Below are 27,860 nucleotides of genomic sequence, written 5' to 3'. Positions count from 1 at the left end.
GCTTCTCTTTAGAGTGAAGTGACTTGCATCAGGATGCACAGCAGACAAAGAGGAGAAACCGGGATTAGAAACTAGGTCCTTCTGGCTCCCGGGCCTGTAGAAGCAGCATGGTGTAGTGGGATTAGAACCCATGACCTCTGACTCCCAAGCCCGGGCTCTTTCCACTGAGCCACGCTGCTTCTCCGTAGTAAGTGCTTAAAAAATACCATTATCATCATTATCATCCGTTAGGCCACTTTGCTTCTCCTGCCTGGGCAGCTGCGGGTTCCCAGGCAATGGCTCCGCCCACTGCTTGGTGGCACCTGGGCCCGGCAGCCCAGGACCGACCCCCATCCCCTGCCCGCCGTTAAAGCTGTTCTCCCCAGATTTCTGCCACTCCTGCTCTAACCCGCCGGGAACCGAGCGGGGAAGAACTGGGCACGTCCCCTGACTCTGTGATCCGACTGCAGCCTGCGCAACGAGGACGGGCAGACGGCGGAAGACCCGGCGTGGGCCGGCGGGTTTCCGGCGCCCGCCGCTTTTCTCGCGGCCGGCGGACGAGCGCGGCCGGCAAAGCTAGGGGAGTCGCCCCGGCCCTCTCCCGAAGGTGCCTCCCGTGACCCGGGATTGGGCAAGAAACGAGCCCGTGGAGCCGGGAGGAGCCCCAGCGGGAAGAGGCGGCGTTCGGATGGTAGGTGGCCCGTGGGAGGGGAGAAGATCGCGCCGGTCGCGCAGTGAGAGCCCTCGGCGGCACGAGCCTGCACTTCCCATCGCTGCTGAAATACTAAACCCTCTCCGTCCGGCTGCGGAAGCAAGCCGTTAGCAGTTCCGCTTTTTCAGCGGGCCGCGTAGTCTACGCCCCCAGTGATCCGGATGAAAAAGGTTAAAACAAAATCCACCCGAGAGACTGTGTGTGTGAGAAAGCGAGAGAACGCGAGCGAGGGAGGGTCGGCGGTCTTTAGGTGCGAGGTGTGAAGAAAGGTTTTTGTCCACTTGATCGCTTACCTTGTTCAGAGCACTGTACTAAGCGCTCGGGAGAGCACAACAGAGCGGGTGGACTCATTCCCTCCCCAGGAGGAGCTTCCGGACTACGGGTCCCCAACTTTCAGACCGTGCCCCGGTATGGTTTGCTGGCTGTTGGGGAAGACGCGTGGGGAGGGAACGAGTCTGCCGGAAGAGCAGGAATTGATGGTGGGTGTGGGTTTCTGTCTCTCTCTTCACACAGATCTTGGATGCGAGAACTTATCTGGCCGAGTCCGCCTCAAGGAAGTTCTTGGAAGATGGTAGCCGTTGTCCACCTGTGTGGCTGGACTAACCCAGCACGTAGCCCCATCAGCTCCTTCCAGGAAGGAGGAGGAAGAACTGTTTGTTTCTTCTTCTTGGTGAAGAGGACATTTCAGAAGGCACGAATTCGCGTTCAGAGCAGAGAGAGGCGGGGGGCGGGTGGGTCGGCCACCGTCTGAGCGTCCAGGATCTTTCTTCCAACCGGCGAGGGGCTGAGCGTCGCCGCAAATGGCCGGGGCCGGTGAGCCCGGGAGGGAATTGACGGAGTTCGATTTACCGGGTGGGAGGGTTGTTTACGACTTTGGACCATTCCCCGCCCCACCTGGATATAAACTTCAAATGGTCCTTGAGACTACTGAAGGGAGTCCCTGAAACTACTGAAGAGAATGTACGGTGTGAAATAAAGCTCAATCTTTATTCAAGATAATTTTGTATATGTTACAAGGATGGCCTTGACCTCCTTCAAATGACCTTGGGCCGCTGAGGAAGGCAGAGATTGTAGTAAGCGTCCTGGTTCCAGAACTCTGGGCCCTTCCAGCCACACCAGCCCTGTGCAAGGGGGAAGATACCGTGAGTGGTCGAGAGGACGCCCAGTGCCCCGAGAACGAGCTAGCCCTTTCCTTCCGCCTAGTACGGAGCCCGGGCCTGGGAGCCAGAAGGCCTGACTTTGAATCTCAGCTCGCCACTGGCCTGCTGGTTGATCTGGGGCAAGTCACTTATCCTGTCTGGGCTTCAAGTTTCCTTCTCTGTAAAGTGGGGATGAGCCGGACCGTGAGACCTGGGTGGGACAGGGATTGTCTGATCTAATTCGTTCATTCATTCAATAGTATTTATTGAGCGCTTACTATGTGCAGAGCACCGTACTAAGCGCTTGGAATGAACAGGTCGGCAACAGACGGAGACGGTCCCTGCCGTTTGACGGGCTTACGGCAGACAAGAACGATGGCAATAAATAGAGTCGAGGGGAAGAACATCTCGTAAAAACAATGGCAGCTAAATAGAATCGAGGCGATGTACATTTCATTAACAAAATAAATAGGGTGATGAAAATATATACGGTTGAGCGGCCGAGTACGGTGCCGAGGGGATGGGAAGGGAGAGGGGGAGGAGCGGAGGGAGATGGGGGAACCAGTATCTACCCCGGGGCTCGGCACATAATTAGACGAGCACAAAGATGCGAGCTCTTGGCATTAGTGGGTGATGCTGCTGCTGTGTGGGCACAAGCTTTGCCCCCAGCCTGTGCCCTTTCTGGGGCTGGGCAGCTCTGCTCAGCTGGCCCCAGTGCGTGAGCCCTGTGCCACCAGAGGAGAGGTTATATAATTCTATAATTCTATTTATTCTGATGCTACTGAATAAATTGTTTTGTTGTCTGTCTCCCCCTTCTAGACTGTGAGCCCGTTGTTGAGTAGGGACTGTTGCCGCACTGTGCTTTCTAAGTGCTTAGTACGGTGCTCTGCACACAGTAAGCGCTCAATAAATACGACTGAGTGAATTAGAGAGGGGACCAAGTGCTCAGGGCAGGACTCTGCTCACAGAGGATGCTCGATAAATACTACTGATTCATCAATTTAATGATCAATTAACGCAGAGGCTCTGGGGGAGAAAAAGGGGACCCAAAGCTGTTTGAGATGTGGTCCCTCCCTGCCGGAGCATCCCCTCACTTAGTTCTCCACAGGCAGCTGGACGGGGCATGTCAGACTTCCCGTCGATAAGTTCCTTCATTCAGTAGTATTTATTGAGCGGTGACTATGTGCAGAGCACTGTACTAAGCGCTTGGAATGTACAATTTGGCAACAGATCGAGACCATCCCTGCCCAATGACGGGCTCACGGTCTAAACGGGGGAGACAGACGGCAAAGCAAAGCAGAATAAAACAAGCAGTCTAGCGCAGACATCGTTTCCCCCGCCTTGCCCCACTCTTTCCTGTTCCCTCTTGCTCAGTTCGTTCATTCATTCGATTTAAAGAACGCTTGCTGGGTTCAGGGCACTGTACTAAGCACTTGGGAGAGTATAACAATAAACAGACACATTCTATTCTATTTATTGCTATTCTATTTATTGCTATTGTACTCGTCTGTCCGTCTCCCCCGATTAGACCGTAAGCCCGTCAAAGGGCAGGGACTGTCTCTGTTACCGATTTGTACATTCCAAGCGCTTAGTCCAGTGCTCTGCACATAGTAAGCGCTCAATAAATACTATTGAATGAGCACATTCCCGGCCCACGACGAGCAAGGGGAAGCCGTCCTCCTCACGAGAGCCTGTTCTTCTGCCTTCTCAGAGGCCAACCCCGCCGGGTTCCCTCTGAACCTTCAGTCACCTTCCTTCCTCATGAATTAATTATTTGTGAAGCGCTTCCTCTGTGCCAAGCACTGTACTGAGCACTGGGGTGGATACGAGAATGGGGGTAAGGGGCGAAGGGCCATTTGGGTGCAGGACCTGCAATTCTGACCCCAAGAGGATCGACAGTGCTCGGGTTTTAGGTCACTCAGGGCAACCTGTGGCACATGACACGCCTGAAGGGAATTCCCCGTAGCAAGCCGTCACGTAACACATCACACACACAGTAGGCAAACAATTAGATTCAGCGTTTCCTGCCCAGAGGTCCCATCCGACATACCTTCAGGGAACTTTGCCCCTGAGCGCGTAGGACACATCTGGATGTTTAGGGCTCTCTGTCCCCGGAGATTCACCGTCAGCATATCCCGAGTCCGGCTTACGTGGGGAAACGACCTTCAGACGGGGCTGCAGGACTCAAAACTTAGACTAAAAGGGGAACTCCTCAAAAACCAACTTGGAGGGAATGTTTACAGATGAATACATTCTGTTGAAGGTCCCTACATAAACAATGTGGAAAAAGAGGAAGTGGATGTGGTGCTGGGGACAGGAGTGACGGTGGCACTAATAAAGTGGGGAGTGGGGAGAGGGCAGTGTGATAATAACGTTGGTATTTGTTAAGCGCTTACTACGTGCAGAGCACTGTTCTAAGCGCTGGGGGAGATACAGGGTCATCGGGTTGTCCCACGTGAGGCTCACAGCCTTCATCCCCATTTTACAGATGAGGTGACTGAGGCACAGAGAAGTGAAGCGACCCGCCCACAGTCACACAGCTGACAAGCGGCAGAGCCGGGCGTCGAACTCATGACCTCTGACTCCGAAGCCCGGGCTCTTTCCACTACACCACATAAGGAGCGGGCAAAGATTGCATAAGGAGAGGGACGTGGAATTCACCTGGGTCAACCTGTCGGCTGTCCCATCGCTTGAGCTCTGGAGGCATGGGGCACCAGCCGAATGAAATGGTAGCCCGGGAAAATCTGAATTTCAGTAAGGGTTATTTTGCTCTTACCCGGCAAAATCACCGATTCTTCCCGACTCAACTCGTGACCGCGGCACAAAATAATCAATCTGTCAGTCCCTTAAGGGTCAGGGATCGTGTCAGCCCTCCGTATTAATAACCGTGGTATTTGTTAAGCGCTTCCTATGTGCCAGGCACTGTACTGAGCACTGGGGTGGATGCAAGCAACTCGGGTTGGACACGGTCCCTGTCCCCGGTGGGGCCTCACAGTCTCAATTCCCGGTTTACAGATGAGGGAACTGAGGCACACAGAAGTGAAGTGACTTGCCCAAGGTCACTCAGCAGACAAGTGGCAGAGCCGGCATTAGAACCCATGACCTTCTGACTCCCGGGCCCGTGTTCCACCCACTACGCTCAGTAGGAGGGAGAACGCATAGCTAATCCCCCCTTTTACGGTGGAGGAAACTGAGGCACAGAGAAGGTAAGCGACTTGCCCGAGGTCACCCAGCGGGTGAGTGACGGAGCAGGGATTAGAACCCATGTCTTTGGACTTCCAGGCCCGGGCTCTTCCCACTAAGTCTCACCGCCTCCCGCCCATTCGTTGCCCGGCGCTTTCGTTGCCCGGCGCCAGCCCCCGGGGCCCCCTCTCCGGTTCACACCAACCTTCTCTAAGATGGTCGACAGATCCTCCGCTCCTGGGTAATGCGGGTCTAGAACAAGAAACCTGATCTGCCCGGTGGTCTCATTCCACGCCACGCCGAGGATCGTGTGAGCCAGAACCCCTCCGCCTGGGATGACGATGATAATGCATTTGTTGAGCGCTTACTGGGTGCCGGGCACTGTACTAAGCACTGGCGCTACACTAAGGGTTGTGGAGAAGCGGCAGCCGCGGGCCGGAGGTAAAAGAACACAAACGGTCCCGCTCCCCGCCCTTCCACTCTCCGCACGCAGCCTATCGGCACGACCGGGACAAGGGGGACGGGCCGCCGGGAGAGTCCGAGAAATTCCCCCCGTCATCTGGTGGGGCAACGAGAGATGATCCCGCCCCAACAGCCCCCATCCCCCCAGATGACCAGGAGGGACCCCATGTGGGTCTTAGCTGTTTCACTCCCGTGCCTCCCACAGGTCCTGGACCACGGACGCTGCACGGCCTAGTGGATGGGGCAGGGGCCTGGGAGTCGGAAGGACCCGGGTTCTAATCCTGCCTCCGCCGCTTGTCTTCTGGATGACTTTGGGCTAGACACTTCTCTGTGCCTCAATTTCCTCCTCTGTAAAATGGCGATTAAGACTGCCGTGCTCCGTTTGAGACCGGGACTGCGTCCAACCCGATTAGCGTGCATCTACCCCAGTGCTTGGAACAGTGCCTGGCACATAGTAAGTGCCTAACAAATACAATATATAAAAAAAAAAAGCCTCAAATCCAGGAGGGGCTGTTTGACTTCTTCCCCTGCCCTCTGCAGTCTGGTCAGTCTAGGGGGTGGGCTGGACTCCCCTGGCCGCTCAGGGAACTCCAGGCTTCCGGGCCCTCGGGTCCCAAGCCTTCCTGCCTCCAAGCCTCCTCTGCCATGCTGGTTGCCCCCCTTGCCACCATTTTTTAATGGTATCTGTTAAGCGTTTACCCTGTGGCAGGCAGTGTTCTAAGACGATTGGGTCGGACACAATGCGTGTCCCACACGGGGCGTAGAGTCTTAACCCCATTTTACACATGAGGTAACTGAGGCACGGAGAAGTGCAGTGACTTATCCAAGGTCACACAGTAGGCAGGGGGCGGAGCCAGGATCGGAACCCAGGTCCTCCCGACTCCCAGGCCCGAACTCCGTTTCGCTGGCCGTGCTGTTTCTCGCCTTCTTCTCCCACTGCCCCGGCCCCGTCCTCTCCGGCCGAGCCCTCTGGGGTCCTCCCTCCCGCTGGACCAACCCGCCCCGTCCCCTGGCTCCGCCTTCCCCCTTTATCTCCTTCTCCCCCAACGTCGGGGACAGCTCTCTGGGCCAATCCTCCCAAGAAGAGCCCCTGGCTAACCGCCCTCCGGAAGCCACCGCGTTGCAGTGTCGCAGTGCCCGCGTTCGGGCACCGCCCGGCCCCCCCCGCCCCCTGCCACCTCACCGATCATCACAGGGCTCCCTTGGCTCTGGAAATGGCGAGCGAGGTCTCTTCCTTGAGCCGCCAGCTCGGAACCGCGGCTGCGGGACAGAACGGCCGGGCCTCGGTCTGGGGCCGGTCTGAGCCCGTGGGCTTCGGCTGCGCTGGTGTCGGGAAGGGGAGGATCCTGCCTCCAGCAGCCAGGTGCCACAGCAACCCTCCACCCCGAAGAGTAGCGTCGGCCCAGAAGGCCCCAGGGGCAATGGGGGACAAGTTCCGACAGCGCCGGGGACAGCGGTGCCAAGGCACGCGGCTCTGCTCGTGCGTGAATCCGTCGCCCAACACGGGGAGGCTTAGCCCGGACCACCCTGGCGGGCTCGGGGAGAGCCAGATCTGGGCACGGTTAGGTTCCGGATTCCAACCAGGCCGAGCTGGCGTGACAGAAGCAGCCTGGCCCTGCTGTCTGGATCTCTGAAAGAAGCTCTTTTACTCTCCCTGGAGGACTCCTCCATCCCAGTCTCATCCTGAGCCCGGAGGCGGGAGGCGATTTCAGCCATCGAGACCCCCCCCCACCCCTCTTCCACCCAGCACAGTGGCTGAGGTTGAGGCAGAAAAATTATTTGGGAAGGTATCCTGAACGGGTGACTTTTCACTGACTCAAGCCTCAGGTTGCAATGACTAGAATAAAGCCCCATATTCTGCTTAGCCGAGCTCTCCCCATTTATCCCCGCTAACGGGCGTGTGACCCGTTCCCAAGAGGGTGCAAGGAGGGGGCGGGAATCGGCCAAGCCCCTCTCCGGCCCCAGGCGGGTTAGAAGCCATTATTTAAGGGTTTAGACAAAACAACCAGCGAGAGCGTCTCTGTTGGGGGAAACCGTCACCATGGCGATCGAGGACATTCCCGGTGCCGAAGAACGGCGATCCAGCTGGATTCTGGTTAAACGGCTGCAGGGCGCGTACGTCCTCTCGCGCTCTCTCATTCCCATCACCTCCTCCCTCCCTCTCATTCTTGTTCTCGCTCTGCATGACTTGTTTACTTCTCCATCTGGCTAGTATATCAGACTAGTGAGCTCGGCAATGTGTCGGATTCTGGCCTGGCCTAAAAAAGCATGGGGAGGAGGGGTGGGAGGAGGAAGGGAGAGGTCGTTGGATTGAACTGGAGGTGGCACAGTCCAGGAGGGGAAGACACCGCAGGTTTGGGAGTCAGGAGTCCCGGGGTTCTGGCCCCGGCTCGGCCCCCCCACCCATTGGGTGGCCTCGGAGGGACCGCCTCATTTTACAGCTGGGGGGGGGCCTCGAGGGGTCTCCCGGCTGCCTGGAGGTTGAGTTGAGCAAGTAGCCGGGCTATCAAACGACCTCCCGGCCACTGGCCCACAGGGTGACCTCACAGGGACCTCCCCATTTTCCAGATGGGAAGGCGGGGGCCCAGAGAGGTCACCCAGTAGGCCAGAGGCCGAGCTGAGCGAGCAGCTCTCTAGATTGTAAGCTGGCTGGGTCTCTTACATTCTTCCAAGTGCTCAGCACAGTGCTCCGCACACAGTAAGCGCTCGATAAATACGACCGACCGACAGGGTAGCCGGGCTATCGACTGACCCCCCGGCCGGCAGCCCACTGGTGACCTCACAGGGACCTCCCCGTTTTCCAGCTGCGGGGGCCCAGCGAGGTCACTCGGCAGACCGGAGGCGGAGCCGAACGAGTAGCCGGGCTACCGACTGACCTTCTGGAACTCAGAGCACCCAGCGCACCTCTCCCATCACGGAACGCTTCCGCTATTTGGCCTCCCTTTTTTTCCCAAGCAAGCCACGGAAATGACGGGTGGGGCCCCTCTCACCTGACAAACAGGATTTTGGACGTCACGCCCAGCCACTGGTCCAGCACCAGCTGAACTTCTATGGAGCCAATCCACTGCCGGGACCCCACGAACGCGGCCGGCTTGTCTCCGGCGTCCACCAGCGCCTGTGGCATCCGCACGCACGCGCACAAACACACAGAGAGACGACCGTTACGGCACCGCTGTTTCCTCTCGTGAGAGACCACCCTGTTGGATAAGGAATGTGCCTGTTTACTGTTATACTGCACTCTCCCAAGGGCTCAGTACAGTGCTCTGCACACGAGCTCCTCCATTAGACTGCCCTCACCGTGGGCAGGGAATGTCTCTATTTGTACTTTCCCAAGCACTCTGTACAGTGCTCTGCACACAGTGAGCGTTAAATAAATATGACTGACTGAATGGATGAACGAGCACTCGATAAATACGATCAACCGACTGATATATCTGTACTTTTCAAGTGGGGACTCTGGTGTCTCTCGAGATTCTATTTCCTCCCACCAGAGCTAAGGCCAGGGTCCAAATGCACACGGCTTTAGTGGGCAGAAGGTGGGGCCCAGAGTCATGACCCAGCCCATGCCGGCCGTGTGACGTTGGGGAAGTCACTCAATCTCTCTGGGCGTCAGCTACTTCTTCTGAAAAATGGCGATCAGATTCCCTGCTCTCCCCCGCAAGCCCCAGGCTAAGCCCTTCTCATTCCTTTCTGCGTCGCCCCGACTCGCTCCCTTTATTCATCCCCCGTCCCAGTCCCACAGCACTGGTGCCCATATCCGTCATTTATTTATATTAATGTCTCCCTCTCTAGATGGTAAGCTCGTTGCAGGCAGGGGATGTGTTTATTGTTATATTGTATTCTCCTAAGCGCCGAGTACAGTGCCCCGCACACGGTAAGCATTCAATAAATACAACCGAACGAAAGGACAGGGCGACTGCTTCTGATCTGATTAGCCCGAATCTCCAGGCACTCGGCCTAGGGTTCGGCAGCTAGTAAGGGCTGGATAAACAGCATCATCATCACCATCATTATTATTATTATTATTATTGTTATCAAATGCCCTGGAGCCCTTCCTCCCAACTTGGCCCAGAACTCTCCCTCGCCTCAAAGCTTTAATGAAGATACATCTCCTCCAAGAGGCCTTCCCTGAATAAACCTCCCTTTCCTCTTCTCCCTGACTTACTCCCTTTATACATCCCCCGTCCCGGCCCCACGGCACTTACGTACATATCTGTGATTTATTTATGTTTTTAATTGTCTGCCTCCCTCTCTAGACTGTAAGTTCACTGTGGGCAGGGAATGTGTCTGTTTATTGCCAAATTGTACTCTCCCAAGCACTTAACAATGATAATAATAACGATGTTGGTATTTGTTAAGCGCTTACTACGTGCAGAGCACTGTTCTAAGCGCTGGGGTAGACGCAGGGGAATCAGGTTGTCCCACGTGAGGCTCACAGTTAATCCCCATTTTACAGATGAGGGAACTGAGGCCCAGAGAAGTGAAGTGACCCGCCCACAGTCACACAGCTGACGAGTGGCAGAGCCGGCATTCGAACCCCTGACCTCCGACTCCCAGGCCCGGGCTCTTTCCGCTGAGCCACGCCGCTTCTCGATAATATAATCTAATATCGTCCTCCGCACGCGGTAAGCGCTCAAGAAATACGACTGAACGAAAGGAGAGGGAGATTGCTTCTGTTCTGATTATCCTGTATCTCCCGGTGTTCAGCCTAGACCTCGGCGGCTAATAAGGGCCGGATACAAAGCGGCGTCATCGCCTCCGTTACCGTTATTAAACACCCTGGAGCCCTTCCTCCCCACCCGGCCCGGAGCTCTGCGGGTGCAGGTACCTGCTGAATGTCCCCGTGGGTGGGGATGGGCCGGTCGGTGTAGCCCTGGTGCCGGAACCACGAGCAGACCGTCTGGAGGGACCTGTAGGCGCAGCCCCAGCCGCTGTCGTCGACCCGATCCTGCATGTAGTGGTGATAGCTGTAGGTGCCCTGGACGGTGCACACCTGTACACGAAAGGCCACCAGGCCGCGGTGAGATTCTGGCCCCTAGGCCACGCCGCTTCCCCGTGCCAGGGTCCGCCCCCACCTTGGCCAGGGGGGGACTCACCGTCCCACACTCCGGGCCGAGAGGGTTGAGGTGGGCGTGCGGATTCCGAACGTAGCCGTCTCTTTGAGGATCGTCCGGGAAGCGGTACGCGTTGGACCGGCGGAAGTACGGTCTGTCGCGCGGCAGCCGGAACCGGTCGTGCAATTCCTAATGATAATAATAATAACGTTGGCATTTGTTAAGCGCTTACGATGTGCGGAGCACTGTTCTAAGCGCTGGGGCGGACACAGGGGAATCAGGTTGTCCCACGTGGGGCTCACGGTCTTCATCCCCATTTTACAGATGAGGGAACGGAGGCACAGAGAAATGAAGTGACGCGCCCACAGTCACACAGCTGACCGGTGGCAGAGCTGGGATTCGAACTCATGAGCCCCGACTCCAAAGCCCGTGCTCTTTCCACCGCGCCGCGCTGCTTCCTACAAGAAGCCGGGCCCGGTTCGACTCGGCGCGGGTCAGCAACCGCCCCCCGGCGCCGGCGGCACAGAGGGCCGGCCGTGGCCGAGGGGAGAAGGATGCTAGAGGGAGCGCGGAAACTCCCCGCGTCCTTAATCGCCGCTTGCTCACAACCCAGGGCTACAATCCCAGAATGATCAGTTCAGCGCACTGAAATGAAGGGCAGGTCAGCGTTCACCCCAGTGCGCATCCCACTTTCAGGTGAACGTCTTTTCGATAAGCGGAAAGAGGTGACGTTTGAATGAAACTTCCCACTCTGATGCGCCCTCCACCTCTGAAAGAGCAGTCGTGGGAGCAAATGCCCATTTTTGAGACTTCAGTGAGGAGCTGGTGCCCCGGGGGTGGGGGCGGGCTCTGGGATGGTTTGAAACAATGGCACATAACCTCCACTTGGATATCCCGCCAGCGCCTAATGAAATAAAAACTAAATGGTGGTATTCGTTAAGCGCTTACTACGTGCAAAGCACTGTTCTAAGCGCTGGGGGATACAAGGTGATCAGGTCGTCCCACGTGGGGCTCACAGTCTTCATCCTCGTTTTACAGACGAGGGAACTGAGGCCCAGAGAAGTGAAGTGACTCGCCCACAGTCACCCAGCTGGCAAGCGGGGGAGCCGGGATTAGAACCCACCACCTCTGGCTCCCAAGTCCGGGCTCTTTCCACTGAGCCACGCCGCTTCTCGTACCTGATACGGATCCTCCTCGTCTTTCTCCCTCAACCCGCTCTTCTCCCAACTTTCTCCACGCGGTCAACGACGCCCTCTCCATCTCCGAAGCCCACATCCTCGGTTTCACCCTCGACCCGGCTCTCCTTCGGCTCCCACGCTGCCAACGGCCGGGTCCCGCCGGCTCTTCCGGCACCACGTGTCACCCATCCGCTCCTGCCTCTACACCCGGTCGCCACCGCTCCGCTGCGAGCTCAGGCCTCTCCGAGGCTTGACCGATAATAATGCCGGTATTTGTTAAGCGCTTACTAGGGGCAGAGCACTGTTCTAAGCGCTGGGGGAGATACAGAGTGGAGAGAAGCAGTGTGGCTCAGTGGAAAGAACCCGGGCTTGGGAGTCAGAGGTCATGGGTTCGAATCCCGGCTCTGCCACCTGTCAGCTGTGTGACTGTGGGCGAGTCACTTCACTTCTCTGTGCCTCAGTTCCCTCAATTGTAAAATAGGGATTAACTGTGAGCCTCACGTGGGACGACCCGATTCCCCTGTATCTACCCCAGCGCTTGGAACGGTGCTCGGCACCTAGTGAGCGCTTAACAAATACCGACATTATTATACAGGGTCATCGGGTTGTCCCCCGTGGGGCTCACAGTCTTCATCCCCGTTTTCCAGATGAGGACACTGAGGCCCAGAGAGGCGAAGTGACTCGGCCACAGTCACCCAGCTGACAGGTGGCAGAGCCGGGAGTCCACCTCATGACCTCTGACTCCGAAGCCCAGGCTCTGAGCCACGCCGCTTCCCGACTACGGCATCGGGCCTCCTCGCCGGTCTCCCGGCCTCCCGCCTCACTCCTTGCCATCCACTGCCCGGATCGGCTTCCTGAAACGCTGTTTGACCGACATCTCTCCTCTTCTCGACCCTTGAAACACCGTTTGGCCGACATCTCTCCTCTTCTCGAACCTCTCCACCGGCTCCCTGGGTCTCTTCAGGTCTGACCAAAGCTCCTCACGGCTGTCCGCCGCCTGGCCCCACCTCACCTACCTGTTCTCCCCACCTGCTCTCTGTTTCTCCCAAGCTGATCTTCTAGCCACCCCTCCCTCACAACCCTCCTCGCTCAAGCCACTCCCTGGCTTCAACTCCCTCCCTCACCCCCAACGTCAGCAGACCCCAGCTTTTCCCACATCTGAAGCCTCCTAAAATCCCACCTCGCCCGATCAGCTTTCCCAAATGAATTCCCCCGCCCCCCGAGCCGTGATCGATAGCATTTATCGAGCGCTTACTACGTGCAGAGCGCTGTGCTAAGCGCTTGGAATGTACACATCGGTACGAGAAGCAGCATGGCTCAGTGGAAAGAGTCCGGGCTTGGGAGTCAGAGGACATGGGTTCGAATCCCGGCTCTGCCCCTTGTCAGCTGGGTGACTGTGAGCGAGTCACTTCACTTCTCTGTGCCTCGGTTACCTCGCCTGTAAAATGGGGATTAAGACTGGGAGCCTCACGTGGGACGACCTGATTCCCCTGTATCTCCCCCAGCGCTTAGAACAGTGTTCTGCACATAGTAAGCGCTTAACAAATGTCAACATTATTAATATCATCCCTTCAGCCCACTCCAGCACCTATGAATTTATTTACATCTTCCTCAGCACTCAATTATAAAGCTGTACTCAATTATTTATTTGGACCCCATCGCTCTAGTTGAAAATATTTTTATGTTTGTCTCCCTATTCGAGTAGAATCTCCTCCTGGCCCTCAAGGAGTTCATAAACTAACAGGGGAGACAGACACTGAAATAAAGTGCAACCAGTAGGAAGGAAGGAAGTATAAAGTTACGGACACAGGTGCGGGTGGACACAGAGAGGCGGTGTGGCCTATCAGAAAGCGCACAGGCCCGGGAGTCCAAGGACCTGGGTTCTAATCCCGGCTCTGCCACTTGCCGGCCGTGTGGCCTTGGGCAAATCACTTAACTTCTCTGGGTCTCAAGTACTTCATTTGTAAAAATGGGGATTAAGAGGGTGGACTCCGTCCAACTCAGTAAAAATCTTTTCTCTACTGCAGTACTTACAGTGACTGGTAAGTAGTAAACGCATAATAGTGTTCAGCACATAGTAAGCGCTTAAAAGATAAAAATAAATAAATTGTGGCATTTAAGCGCTTACTACGTGCAAAGCACTGTTCTAAGCGCTGGGGGATACAAGGTGATCGGGTTGTCCCACGTGGGGCTCACGGTTTTAATCGCCATTTGACAGATGAGGGAACTGAGGCACAGAGAAGTGAAGTGACTTGCCCGAGGTCACACAGCTGACTGGCGGCGGAGCCGGGATTCGAACCCGTGGCCTCTGACTCCCAAGCCCGCGCTCTTTCCACTGAGCCAGCTGCTTCTCTGATACCATAATTACTATTAGTAGTAGTATTAGTGATAATAATAATTATTATTATCAAATACAAAAAAGTGCTTTAGGGGAGTGTGAGTACCCAGGAGCTGAGGGAATGCAGAAGCGCTAAAGTGTCTTTGCGGGGGGTAGACGGTGGGGAGTTGAGAGATTGATCAGGGAAGACCTCCTGGGAGAGGTGGAGTTTCTACTGCACGCTCCCCGTCGCTTAGTTCAGCGCTCAGCACACAGGAGGCATCCGGTAACCTACTACTGGAGCATGGGCTTTGGAGGCAGAGGTCATGAGTTCCAATCCCAGCTCTGCCACTTGTCGGCTGTGTGACTGTGGGCGAGTCACTTCACTTCTCTGGGCCTCAGTTACCTCATCTGCAAAATGGGGATTAAGACTGTGAGCCCCACGTGGGATAACCTGATTTCCCCGTGTCTACCCCAGCGCTTAGAACAGTGCTCGGCACATAGTAAGCGCTTACCAACGTTATTATTAGAGAAGCAGCGTGGCTCAGTGGAAAGAGCACGGGCTTTGGAGTCAGAGGTCATGAGTTCGAATCCCAGCTCTGCCACTTGTCAGCTGGGTGACTGTGGGCCAGTCACTTCACTTCTCTGGGCCTCAGTTACCTCCTCTGTAAAATGGGGATGAAGACTGTGAGCCCCACGTGGGACAACCTGATGGCCCTGGATCTCCCCCAGCGCTTAGAACAGTGCTCGGCACATAGTAAGCGCTTAACGAACACCAACATTATGATTATTATTATTACTGACCGACCGACCGATCCGTCGGCTCCCCGTGGGGTTTGCCGGAGCGGGTGAGCGGGTCCTACCTCCCGGTAGGCGGCCAGCTCGCTGTCCGGAATTCCTGAGGGATAGACGACGGTTTGCAGACCCTCCTCTCCCGGCAGCATGAAGTGCAGCGGCTCTGGGACTATGATGGAGGAGCCTTTCATGTACTTCCAGATGCAGCTCTCCAGGTCGGTGAGCTGGCGGTGGATTGCCTCGACCAAGAGAATCCGAGCTCTGCAGGAAGGGGAAAGGGAGCTTCTGTTTGCCCAGGGGCTCGGTGCCTGGTGGCCTCACGGCCGGGACGGAGGTCGGACGACCGGAGATGAGCGCTCGGGGCCGGGGGCGGACGGGCCCTCGCTCGCAGGAACGCTGCCGGCTCCAGAGGCGCGCGGTCAGGGACCGGAGCGGAAGAGGGGCGGCTGGAGAAGCGGCGTGGCTCAGTGGAAAGAGCCCGGGAGTCAGAGGTCGTGGCTTCGAATGCCGGCTCTGCCACCTGGCAGCCCCGTGACTGCGGGCAAGTCACTTCACTCCTCTGGGCCTCGGTTACCTCATCTGTACAATGGGGATGAAGACTGGGAGCCTCCCGTGGGACAACCTGATGCCCCTGTATCTCCCCCAGCGCTTAGAACAGTGCTCGGCACATAGTAAGCGCGTAACAGATACCAACATTATTATCATTACGCTGACCGCCGGACTAGACCACCCGCTCTTCTACACAGGCTTCCTGCTGAGGCCCGTCAGCGGGGCCCTCTGGGAAGAACCGTGGGTCGGCGTAGGCGCCCCCCTTACCGGAGCCCACCCAGAGGAGGCTTCCGTCAACGGCTCCATCCCCTCGCCCCCTCCTACCTCTCCTCCCTTCTCTCTTTCTACCGCCCACCCCGCAAGCTCCGCTCCTCCGCCGCCCGCCTCCTCGCCGTCCCCCGTTCTCGCCCGTCCCGCCGTCGACCCCCGGGCCGCGTCCTCCCGCGGTCCTGCAACGTCCTCCCTCCTCACCTCCGCCAAACTCACTCTCTTCCCCCCTTCCAAGCCCTCCTGAGCGCTCACCTCCTCCGGGAGGCCTTCCCAGACTGAGCTTCCCCTTTTCCCTCTGCTCCCTCTGCTCCCCCTCTACCCCCCACTTCACCTCCCATTGTTCTTGCTCTCGTCTGTCCGTCTCCCCCGATCAGACCGTGAGCCCGTCAAACGGCAGGGACCGTCTCTATCTGTTGCCGACTTGTTCATTCCAAGCGCTTAGTCCGGTGCTCTGCACATAGTAAGCGCTCGATAAATACTATTGAATGAACCTCCCCTCAGCTAAGCCCTCTTTTCCCCCCTTTCCCTCTGCTCCTCCCCCTCTCCCTTCCCCTCCCTTCAGCACTGTGCTCGACCGCTCAATTGTATATATTTTCATGACCCTATTTATTTTGTTAAGGAGCTGTACATCACCTTGATTCTATTTATTGCTACTGTTTCAATGAGACGTTCATCCCCTCGATTCTATTTATTGCTACTGTTCTTGTCCGTCCCGTCTCCCCCGATTAGACCGTAAGCCCGTCAAAGGGCAGGGACCGTCTCTATCTGTTGCCCATTTGTCCATTCCAAGCGCTCAGTCCAGTGCTCTGCACATAGTAAGCGCTCAATAAATACTATTGAATGAATGAATGAAGAACCTGGAGCCCCCCTCCTGGGGCTACCGCCCGCGACCCTCAGCCGTCACACGCCTAGGTAAATGCGGCCCCCGAGGCCGAGGACCGCAGCCCCCCGAAAACGCTCCTACCTGCCCCAAGACTCCTCGGGAGCAACAGATGCAACAGCATCGACGGGCAGGGTCATGGTGACGTAGTGATGTCCGCCGCTTTCTCTCTCGATGACCGGGGCCACTGCGGGCTGGGACGTGGACATGGCCAGCATGAGGTCTATATTTATTACGTGCTGCTGCTGCTGCGAAAACGTACGCACACACAAAGAGCGACAAGCCAGCTCTCACTGCGGTTTGTTAGGCACAGGCTCTCCCCCCCGGCTCCCCTGGGCTGGAACAGAGAGTGAATCAATCGATCGACGATATTTATCGAACGATGACTGTAAGCAGAATACCGTATTCTGGGAGAGTACGCTACCTCAGAATTAGCAGGCACGTTCCCTGGCCTTATAGAAAGTAGACTTGGGTAACGGCAAACTCGGGTCCATTACCGTCATGTCGCAGCCAGGAGGGGTTGTTAAAATGATAATTTTTGGTATCTGTTAAGCTCTTATTACGTGCCGAGCACCGTTCTAAGCGCTGGGGTAGATACAGGGTCATCAGGTGGTCCCACGTGAGGCTCACAGTTAATCCCCATTTTATAGATGAGGGAACTGAGGCCCAGAGAAGTGAAGTGACTTGCCCACAGTCGCACAGCTGACGAGTGGCAGGGCCGGGATTTGAACCCAAGACCTCTGCCTCCCAAGCCCGGGCTCTTTCCGCTGAGCCACGCTGCTTCTCTCCCAGGTCTTAACTGATGGAACTGGCATCAGGATCTATCAATCACTCAATCATCTCTCCCTCCCCTACCTCACCTCACCACTCTCCTACTACAACCCGGCCCGCACGCTGCGCTCCTTTTAACGCCAACCTCCTCACCGGATCTCGGCTTCATCTGTCTCGCCATCGACACCCACTGTGGGCATGGAATGTGTCTATTGTTATAATGTGCTCTCCCAAGCGCTCAGTTCAGTGCTCTGCACACAATAAGTGCTCACCACTCTCCTACTCCAACCCGGCCCGCCCGCTTCGCTCCGTTTAATGCCAACCTCTTCACCGGATCTCGGCTTCATCTATCTCGCCATCGACCACCACTGTGGGCATGGAATGTATCTATTTTTATACTGTACTCTCCCAAGCGCTCAGTTCAGTGCTCTGCACACAATAAGTGCTCAATAAATATGACTAATTGAATGAATGAATGAATGAATGAATGAATGAATGAATGGAAGAATGACCCCCTGCCCATATGACTTTGGCCTGGAGTTCTCTTCTCATTCACATGCCACAGACCACCACTCTCCCCATCATCAGAGCTTTATTAAAATCATAACTCCTCCAAGAAGCAGCGTGGCTCAGTGGAAAGAGCACGGGCTTTGGAGTCAGAGGTCGTGGGTTCGAATCCCGGCTCGGCCACTTGTCAGCTGTGTGACTTCGGGCAAGTCGCTTCACTTCTCGGTGCCTCAGTGACCTCATCTGTAAAATGGGGATTATGACTGTGAGCCCCATGTGGGACAACCTGATTCCCCTGTGTCTACCCCCAGCGCTTAAAACAGTGCTCGGCACATAGTAAGCGCTTAACAAATACCTACGTTATTATTCCAAGAGCTTTTCCCGACTAATCAATCAATCAACCATTGGTTGTGACTGAGCACCGAGCACCTACTATGTGCAGGACACTGGACACAGAGGAGCAGCGTGGCCTAGTGGCAGGAGCACAGGTTTGGGAGTCAGAAGAGGACGTGGGTTCTAATCCCGACTCCGCCACTCGTCTGCTCTGTGAACTCGGGCAAGTCATTTCACTTCTCTGGGCCTCAGTGACCTCATCTGTAAAATGGGGATTAAGACTGTGAGCCCCACGTGGGACGATCTGATTACTCTGTATCTACCCCAGCGCTTAGAACGGTGCTTGGCTCACAGTAAGCGCTTAACAAATACCATCATAATAAATGATAAGATTGTACTAAGCACTTGGGAGAGCACAATACAACAGAATTAGCAGATTCGCTCCCCGCCCATATCGAGTTTATAGTCTAGAGGAAGAGAGAGACATCAATAGAAATATATAAGTAATTTAAAATATATAATTTAAAGACATGTACATAAGCGTTGTGTGGGACTCGGGGGGAATATCAAATATCCAAAGTTCACAGATCCAATTGCATAGATGACTCAGAAGGGAGAGTGAGCCGGGGAAAAGAGGGCTTAATTTGGGGGGAAGGCCTCTTGGGAGGGATGTGACGTTAAGGAGGCTTTGAAAGGGGGGAGAGTAATGGTTTGGTGCATTCATTCATTCAAGAGTATTTATTGAGCGTTTACTATGTGCAGAGCACTGTACTAAACGCTTGGTGCATATGGAGGAGGGGGGAGTTCCAAGCGAGAGGTGGACATGGGAAAGGGATCAGCGGCAAGATAGACAATGCGCTTGGGTCCGTACCCCAGTACTTCGATATTCACCCTGCAACCAGTCCCCCTGCACAATATACATAGCCATTCATTCAACAGTATTTATTGAGCGCTTACTATGTGCAGAGCACTGTACTAAGCGCTTGGAATGTACAAATCGGTAACAGAGACAGTCCCTGCCCTCTGACGGGCTTGCAGTCCATGTGAAATTTATTTTCATGTCCATCTCCCTCTCTAGTCTATAAGCTCCGTGTCTACCTACTGCATTGTATTATGCCCTCCCAAGTGCCGAGTTCAGTGCTCTGCACACAGTGAGTGCTCGATAAATACTGGTGGGGAACGAAAGGATTATCACCGAGGATGGGAAAGAGAGGCGGTGGAGAGGAGGGAGTGACAAATTTATGGCGGCAAAACAAACGAAGGAAGCTCAACTAGGAAATTAACGGTCTGTGTGGTGGGGCAGACATAAAGCTAGCACGTGCACACCAACGGTTAGTGGGAGAAGGCGTGCAAGTGCAGTAGAGAAAGTAGGGTTATGAGTCGCCCATAGCTCCACCCCAAATAATAATAATAATAATAACAATGTTGGTATTTGTTAAGCACTTACTATGTGCAGAGCACTGTTCTAAGCACTGGGGGAGATACAGGGTCATCAGGTCGTCCCACGGGAGGCTCACGGTCTTCATCCCCATTTTACAGATGAGGGAACTGAGGCACAGAGAGGTGAAGTGACTCGCCCACAGTCACACAGCTGACAAGTGGCAGAGCCGGGAGTCGAACCCATGACCTCTGACTCGGAAGCCCAGGCTCTCTCCACTGAACCACGCTGCTTCCCCATCACGACCCCCGACTGGACACAGAACCCGGCCCGACATACCGACCACAGAGGGGATGACTGGAGGAGGGATGGAAGAGGAGGAGCTGGGATGAGGGAGAAGGAGTTGGTGAGGACCAGGCGGGACCGAAAAGGACAGACAGAGGGAATTTAGGGAAAGGCATCACCGCAGGGACAAAAAAGAGAGAACGCAGAGGTGATCGGGGTCAGTCTGCCGGGTGGAGGCAGGCTACACCATCACTGGTGGCCGGTGGTGTGAGACAGGTCATAATTGCCTCGTGCAAGCCTGACGCAAATAAACGCTTACTATTTCATCCCCCAAATTCGACTTCTCCATATTAGGTCCGGCATCGGCTCGGCAACAAATACCACCGACTGACCGATCGATTACTCAGCCCTTGGGCTATTACAAGGACAAGCGGGCAAGCTCCCTGCCCTCAAGAATCTTGTAATGAAGGATGTCTTCTAATCAACCGATGGTTATTTTATTCTTTGTATTTTCAGGGATCGGTTTTGAAGGTGCGGGCAGTCGTGTTTCTAGAAAGGTTTTTGTTTAGGGAAATGAAGTCTGATAGCTGGGCACATTTTCTCTCAGAGGAATAGGGTAGGATAAGTTTGCCCAAGGCACTGCCACACCCTGATGCCTGATACCTGGGGGATAAGGAGAGGATGCCCTTTCATTCCATCAGCCAATCACATTTAATAATAATAATAATAATAATAATAATGGTGTTTGTTAAGAGCTTACTATGTGCCAGGCACTGTACTAAGCGCTGGGGTAGATTTAAGCCAATCAGGTTGGACACAGTCCCTGTCCCATGTGGGGCTCACAGTCTCTATCCCCATTTTACAGATGAGGGAGGCCCATTATTGAGTGTCTCCTGTGTGCAAAGCACTACACTAGCTGCTTGGGAGAATCCAACAGAGTTGGTAGGCATGATCCCTGCCCTCAAGGAGCTTACAGTCTAGTAGTACTGATTGGGCATCTACTGTGTGCTGAGCACTGTACTGTTCGGGAAAGTTCAAGGACTGCTGGCCTCAAGGCTAACTGTCTGGGGTGTCTTCTCTCCCAGAACCGGTCCACCTCCCCCCACAAGGACATCAACATCACAAACCCTAAGTGAATGAAAAAGTGAGAGAAGCAGCTTGGTCTAATGGACAGAGCAGGAGCCATCTACTGTGTCACCTTAGTGTGCCTTAGTGGAAACAGCACGGGCTTGGGAGTCACAGGTCCTGGGTTCTAATCCCGGCTCCGCCACTTGTCAGCTGTGTGACTTTGGGCAAGTCACTTAGATTCCCTGTGCCTCAGTGACCTCTTCTGTAAAATAGGGATTAAGACTGTGAGCCCTACATGGGATGATCTGATTACCCTGTATCTACCACAGTGCTTAGAACAGTGCTTGGCACATAGTAAGCGCTGAACAAATGCCATCATTATTACCTTAGGCAAGTCACTTAACTTATCTGCGCCTCAGTTACCTCATCTGTGAAATGGGAATTATGACTGTGAGCCGCATAGGGGACATGGAGTGTGTCCAACATGATTGCCTTGTCTCTACCCCAGTGCTTAGTACAGTGCCTGGAACACAGTAAACCTAATAAATGCCATTTAAAAAGAAAAAAGAAGAAATCACTGTTAATTCTCTGGGCAGACGAGGAGTATCCATTTCGAACCATACCTGGTCTTGTGACTTTTTATCTTTCTTTTTGGAGGCCTTCTGTTTCGACTCCTCTTCTCGATCAAGCCTGAAATTGCGGTAAGAAGGGGAATGTAAAATCCCAGATTGGCCTGGTTTCGCGGCGGGGAGGGAGGGGTTTGGAGGGTGGGGGATTGGGGCGGGTTGTTCTCCGTCTGCGGCCTCCGGACGGACTCACTGGGTAAAGGGCAGGACGTCTCTGCAGGGGGACCGGTCCGTCAGTGTGGCCTGGACTGTGCTGGCCCCGCTGTTGGGCCAAAAGTACGCCGCCCCGCGACCGACTCTGAACACCAGGGCGTCGGAAGACAGCTTGGCCGCCAGGTCGCTCAGCACGTGCTTTAACGCCTTCTTGGTAGAAACGTCTAAATGGGAAAATGACAAAGACAGCGTGAGCCACACGCGGGATTCTCTACATCCCGACCGACTCAACCCTTTCCGCGGGAAACACGAGTTGGGGGGAGGCTCCGTCCATCCGTGGTCCCTTTCGGCGTGAAAGTGGAGAAAGATGTTCATTGTCACCTTCGCCATCAGTGGGGTTTACTGAATGCTAACTGGGTGCAGAGCACTGTATTACGCGCCTAGGCGAGCACAACAGAGTTGGAAGTCACGTTCCCTGCCCACAGCGAGCTTACTGTCAAGAGGGGGAGGAGGGGGCAAGGTGATTGAGTGCTTTAAAGCCAAAGGTAATTGTTCAGGAAGGAAAATGAAGACATTCTGCTCTCCAGTTCACATTCTTTAATCCTCCCAAATTTACCGTTTTGGCAGTGCTTCGCACTCGACTCTCCCGCCTCCAACCCTTGCTCAAGCCCTTCCTCCTGCCTGGGACCTTCCTCCTGTCCCCCAACTCAAATCTGCCTGTCCACAGCTCTCCCGTCTTCAGAGCTTCCGGAAATTCCACCTCCTCCAAGAGGTCTTCCGCTACTCGTTTCCGTCACCTCGAGCTCTTAATAATAATAATAATGTTGGTATTTGTTAAGCGCTTACTATGTGCCGAGCACTGTTCTAAGCGCTGGGGTAGACACAGGGGAATCAGAATGTCCCACGTGGGGCTCACAGTCTTAATCCCCATTTTACAGATGAGAGAACTGAGGCACAGAGAAGTTGAGTGACTTGCCCACAGTCACACAGCTGACAAGTGGCAGAGCTGGGATTCGAACTCATGAGCCCTGACTCCAAAGCCCGTGCTCTTTCCACTGAGCCACGCTGCTTCTAGGCACTTGGAAGAAGACAGAAGAATTAGTAGAAACGATTCCTCAAGGATCTTACAGTCTAGTGGGAGAGGCAGACTTTAAAATAAATTGAAGATAGGAGGAAGCAGTGGCTTATGATAATAATAATAATAATGTTGGTATTTGTTAAGCACTTACTATGTGCACAGCACTGTTCTAAGCGCTGGGGTAGACACAAGGGAATCAGGTTGTCCCACGTGAGGCTCACAGTCTTAATCCCCATTTTACAGATGAGGTAACTGAGGCATAGAGAAGTTAAATGACTTGCCCACAGTCCCACAGCTGCCAAGTGGCTCCCAAGTCCTCTGACTCCCAAGCCTGGGCTCTTCCCACTGAGCCCCACTGCTGTTATAAAAATATGTACAATAGTTCTGTGAGGGAGGTGTGTTTCCAAATTCTTAGGTGACCCGGAAGTGCCGAAGTGGAGAGACGAGAGATTCATCCGGAAAAGACTCTTAGTGGAGATGTGGTTTGAGAAGTCGGAGAGAGGAGTGGGAGAGGAGTGGTCTGCTGGATGTGAAGGGTCGGGGGGAGTTCCAGGCAAGGGGAGGGTGTGAGCGAGAGACATGAGAACGAGGCACGGTGAGTAGCTTACCTTGGGAGGGGTCAAGAGTGTGAGCTGGGGTGTACTGAGCCCCCACAGTGGGGTGGAGGGGGGCCGAGAAAGAGTGGCGAAAGGGGTGGCCACAAAAGTAGGAGGGGAACCGGGGGACTGGGTCCGAAAAAACAAGGTTAGAGAGGGTCTGGGGGGAGAAGGGAGTGGTCCACAGCCTTAAAGGAGATCGAGACACTGTAGCTGTCGAGCACTGCTTTTCAGTTTAGAGGAAAATCAAAATTTTGGAGAGGCTCGGTTTCCCCATGTTCTCAAACACTCTCCCGCAACGGGCTGACATTGTTGCAGATTTACCATTTGTAGTGGCCAGCTGAAATGCCAGATCCAGGCCTCCTCTTATTCGGAACAGAAGATCCATTGTCCCTGAAATCACCTGGAGTGGATAAAATGGAAATCCTTTCATTCATTCATCCATTCCTATTTATTGAGCGCTTACTGTGTGCAGAGCACTGTTACTAAGCACTTGGGAAAGTACAATACAACCATAAACAGACACATTCCCTGCCTACAGTGAGTTTACAGTCTAAAGGGGGAGACAGATATTGATAGAAATAAAGAAATGACAGATATGTACATAAGTGTTGTGGGGCTGAAACGGGGGAGGAATAAAGGGAGCAAGTCAGGGGGATCCAGGCAGGGGCAGATGAAGAAGAGAGGAGAGCTGAGTCAGGGAATGGCCTTTTTCTACTTAATAATAATAATAATAATGTTGGTATTTGTTAAGCGCTTACTATGTGGCCAAGCACTGTTCTAAGCGCTGGGGTAGACACAGGGGAATCAGATTGTCCCACGTGGGGCTCACAGTCTTAATCCCCATTTTACAGATGAGGGAATTTAGGCACAGAGAAGTTAAGTGACTTTGCCCACAGTCACACAGCTGATAAGTGGCAGAGCTGGGATTCGAACTCATGACCTCTGACTCCAAAGCCCCTGCTCTTTCCACTGAGCCACGCTGCTTCTCAAAAAAAGCTACTTAAAAAACGGGATTTGTTAAGTTCTTACTTACTGTGTGCCAGGCACTGTACTACGCTCATCAGGTTGGACACCGCGCGTGTCTAACATGGGGCTTACGGTTTTAATCCCCATTTTACAAATGAGGTAACTGAGGCACAGAGAAGTTTCAAACTTGCCCAAGATCACACAGCGGACAAGTGGCGGGGCCGGCATTAGAAGCCAGGTCCTTTGAAAAGCACAGAGTTCTTAACTTTATCATGATAATATTGGTATTTGTTAAGAGCTTACTTTGTGCCAAACACTGCTTTTAATCTGCAGACCATACTCAATCCTCTTGTGACCAGAGCTTCCAATCAATCGATCGATCAGTGTTATTTATTGAGCACTTACTGTGCGCAGAGCACCGTATTAGGTGCTTGAGATTACACCACCATAGAGTTGGTGGACATGATATCTGGATACGACAAGTTTCCCGGCGAAAGGGGGACCCGGACAATCGATCAATGGTTTTCACAGAGATTATAAAAAACTGTAGATGGGGAAATCGCAGAGTGTAAGGATATGTACATTGAGAATATGTACATTAGTCCGGTGGGAATGAGAGTGGGGTGAAAATCAAATGCTTAGTTCTGAAGGGGTACAGATCCAAATGATACAGGCTGGAGGGAAAGGAGGGAAAATGAGGACTTAGTCAAGGAAGTCCTGGAGATGTGATTTTTAGGAAGGCTTTGAAGGTAGGGAGAGCGGCGGCCTGTTGGATATAATAGTGTTGGTATTTGTTAAGCGCTTCCTATGTTCTAAGCGCTGGGGTAGACACAGGGGAATCAGGTTGTCCCACGTGGGGCTCACAGTCTTAATCCCCATTTTACAGATGAGGTAACGGGCTTTGGAGTCGGGGGTCATGGGTTCGAATTCCTGCTCCACCACTTGTCAGCTGTGGGACCGTGGGCAAGTCACTTAACTTCTCTGTGCCTCAGTTCCCTCATCTGAAAAATGGGGATTAAGACTGTGAGCCCCATGTGGGACAACCTGATTCCCTTGTGTCTACCCCAGCGTTTGGAACAGTGCTCTGCACATAGTAAGCGCTTAACAAATACCAACATTATTATTATTATTAAGCCACAGGGACAACGTGGGCAAGGGATCGGGGATGATCGGACAAGGAGATCAAGGTACACTGAGGAGATTAGCGTCAGAGAAGTGAAGCGTTGTGGAAGGAGACCAGTGAGACCGGTCTACTTGTTCATTCATTCAATCGAATTTATTGAGCGCTTACTAGGTGCAGAGCACTGTACTAAGCGCTTGGAATGGACAAATCGGCAACAGATAGAGACAATCCCTGCCCAATGACGGGCTTACAGTCTAATCGGGGGAGACAGATCTGTTTTGTTGTCTGCCTCCCCCTTCTAGATGGTGAGCCCGTTGTTGGTTAGGGATGGTCTCTATCTGTTAGGTATTTGTATTTGTTAAGCGCTTACTCTGTGCCGAGCACTGTTCTAAGTGCCGGGGTAGACACAGGGGAATCAGGTTGTCCCACGTGGGGCTCACAGTCTTAATCCCCATTTTCCAGATGAGTGTAACTGAGGCACAGAGAAGTTAAGTGACTTGCCCACAGTCACACAGCCGACAAGTGGCAGAGCCGGGATTCGAACCCATGACCTCTGACTCCAAAGCCCATGCTCATTCCACTGAGCCATGCTGCTTCTACTGAATTGTACTTTCCAAGTGCTTAGAACAGTGCTCTGCACACAGTAAGCGCTCAATAAATACGAATGAATGAATGAATGAATGAATGAATGAATGAATGAATAGGAGGGGTGAGTTGACTGAGTGCCTTAACAACGGTTTGGAATTCCTGTTTGATGTGGGGGTGGATCACCAGAGGTTCTTGAAGTTGTGGGGGGATATGGACTGAAGGTTTTTTTACAAAAATGATCCAGGCAGCAGAGTGAAATATGGAGTGGGAAGGAAGAGGCAGGGAGGTCAGCAAGAAGGCTGATGCAGTAGCCAAGGCGGGGTTCATTCATTCAGTGGTATTTATTGAGCGCTTACTACTACTACTAATAATGTTGGTATCTGTGAAGCGCTTACTATGTGCCGAACACTGTTCTAATCACTGGGGGAGATACAGGGTAATCGGGTTGTCTCACGTGAGGCTCCTGGTCTTCAACTCCATTTTACAGAGGAGGTCACTGAGGCACCGAGAAGTGAAGTGACTGGCCCAAAGTCACACAGCTGACAGGCGGCGGAGCCGGGATTCGAACCCATGACCTCTGACTCCTGAGCCCGTGCTTTTTCCGAGCCAGCGCTCTACTGAGTGCTTGGAAAGTACAATTCAACAACAAAGAGAGACAATCCCTGCCCACAACAGACTCACAGTCTAGAAGCGGGGGAGACAGACATCAAATGATAATAACGTTGGTACGCGTGAAGCGTCTACTATGTGCCGAGCACTGTTCTAAGCGCTGGGGTAGATACAGGATAATCGGGTTGTCCCATTTGAGGCTCACGGTCTTCATCCCCATTTTACAGAGGAGGTCACTGAGGCGACGAGAAGTGAAGTGACTTGCCCAAAGTCACACAGCTGACAGGCGGCGGGGCCGGGATTAGAACCCATGACTCCTAAACCCGTGCTTTTTCCACTGAGCCAGCGCTGCATTAAGCGCTTGGAGAGTACAATTCAACAATAAAGAGAGACAATCCCCGCCCACAACAGACTCGCAGTCTAGAAGCGGGGAGGCAGACATCAGAACAAGTCAACGGGCATCAGGATAAATAAGCAGAATTAGAGATATATAAACACATCGGAACAAGTAAAACTGGCATTAATATAAATAAATAAGAATGATAGACGTGTACATATAAACACAAGTACTGGGGGACGGGGTAGAGCAAAGGGAGCGAGTCGGGGTGAAGTGGGGGGGAGAGGGGGCTGAGGAAAAGGGGGGGGGGTTTAGTCCGGGAAGGCCTCCTGGAGGAGGTGACCCTTCCGGAGGGCTTTGAAGGGGGAAAATGCGACCGTTTGGCGGATTTGAGGAGGGAGGGCGTTCCGGGCCAGAGGTAGGACGTGGGCCGGGGGTCGATGGCGGGACGGTCGAGGCCCAGTGAGGAGGTCAGTCGTACCAGAGGAGCGGAGCGTGCGGGCTGGGATGGAGAAGGAGAGAAGGGAGGGGAGGTAGGAGGGGACGGCCTCCCCTCACTGTGCTCCTTTGTACATATTTTTATTACCCTATTTATTTAATGAGGTGTCCATCCCCTGGATTCTATGTATCGTGATGATGTTGCCTTGTTTTTGTCCGTCCGTCTCCCCCGATTAATAATAATAATAATAATAATAATAATGTTGGTATTTGTTAAGCGCTTACTATGTGCCGAGCACTGTTCTAAGCGCTGGGGTAGACACGGGGGGATCAGGTCGTCCCACGTGGGGCTCACAGTCTTCATCCCCATTTTACAGATGAGGCAACTGAGACACCGAGAAGTTAAGTGACTTGCCCAACGTCACCCAGCTGACAAGTGGCCGAGCTGGGATTCGAACCCATGACCTCTGACTCCAAAGCCCG

At 53.9% G+C, this 27,860-nt stretch overlaps 1 protein-coding gene and 1 long non-coding RNA gene across 4 annotated transcripts in view; one reads left to right on the top strand and one right to left on the bottom strand.

The window, feature by feature from the left end:
- Positions 1 to 510: 510 nt before the first annotated feature.
- On the top strand, positions 511 to 1,687 carry LOC114815582. Its single transcript, XR_003763380.2, has 2 exons — positions 511 to 670; positions 1,205 to 1,687. It is a non-coding gene; the product is annotated as an uncharacterized LOC114815582 (long non-coding RNA).
- Positions 1,665 to 27,860, bottom strand: part of UFSP2 (UFM1 specific peptidase 2) — a 30,001-nt gene continuing 3,805 nt past the window's right edge. For 2 of the 3 annotated variants that reach the window (XM_029076948.2, XM_029076946.2), the window contains exons 2-12: positions 23,638 to 23,716; positions 21,680 to 21,863; positions 21,484 to 21,550; positions 16,603 to 16,766; positions 14,888 to 15,080; positions 10,572 to 10,718; positions 10,304 to 10,468; positions 8,466 to 8,590; positions 6,659 to 6,735; positions 5,219 to 5,343; positions 1,665 to 1,812 (exon numbers count right to left, since the gene is read on the bottom strand). In XM_029076948.2, coding sequence (XP_028932781.1) covers positions 1,726 to 1,812; positions 5,219 to 5,343; positions 6,659 to 6,735; positions 8,466 to 8,590; positions 10,304 to 10,468; positions 10,572 to 10,718; positions 14,888 to 15,080; positions 16,603 to 16,766; positions 21,484 to 21,550; positions 21,680 to 21,863; positions 23,638 to 23,701 — 1,398 coding nt within the window. In that variant the 5' untranslated portion in view covers positions 23,702 to 23,716 and the 3' untranslated portion in view covers positions 1,665 to 1,725. The remainder of the gene's footprint in view (positions 1,813 to 5,218; positions 5,344 to 6,658; positions 6,736 to 8,465; positions 8,591 to 10,303; positions 10,469 to 10,571; positions 10,719 to 14,887; positions 15,081 to 16,602; positions 16,767 to 21,483; positions 21,551 to 21,679; positions 21,864 to 23,637; positions 23,717 to 27,860) is intronic. The other variant, XM_029076947.2, reaches the window with a different exon arrangement.

This window comes from Ornithorhynchus anatinus, chromosome 12 (assembly GCF_004115215.2).
Source record: "Ornithorhynchus anatinus isolate Pmale09 chromosome 12, mOrnAna1.pri.v4, whole genome shotgun sequence".
Classification (NCBI taxonomy): Eukaryota; Metazoa; Chordata; class Mammalia; order Monotremata; family Ornithorhynchidae; genus Ornithorhynchus; species Ornithorhynchus anatinus.
The sequence above is the reverse complement of the archived record's forward strand: the minus strand, read 5'-3'. Positions and strand labels throughout refer to the sequence as shown.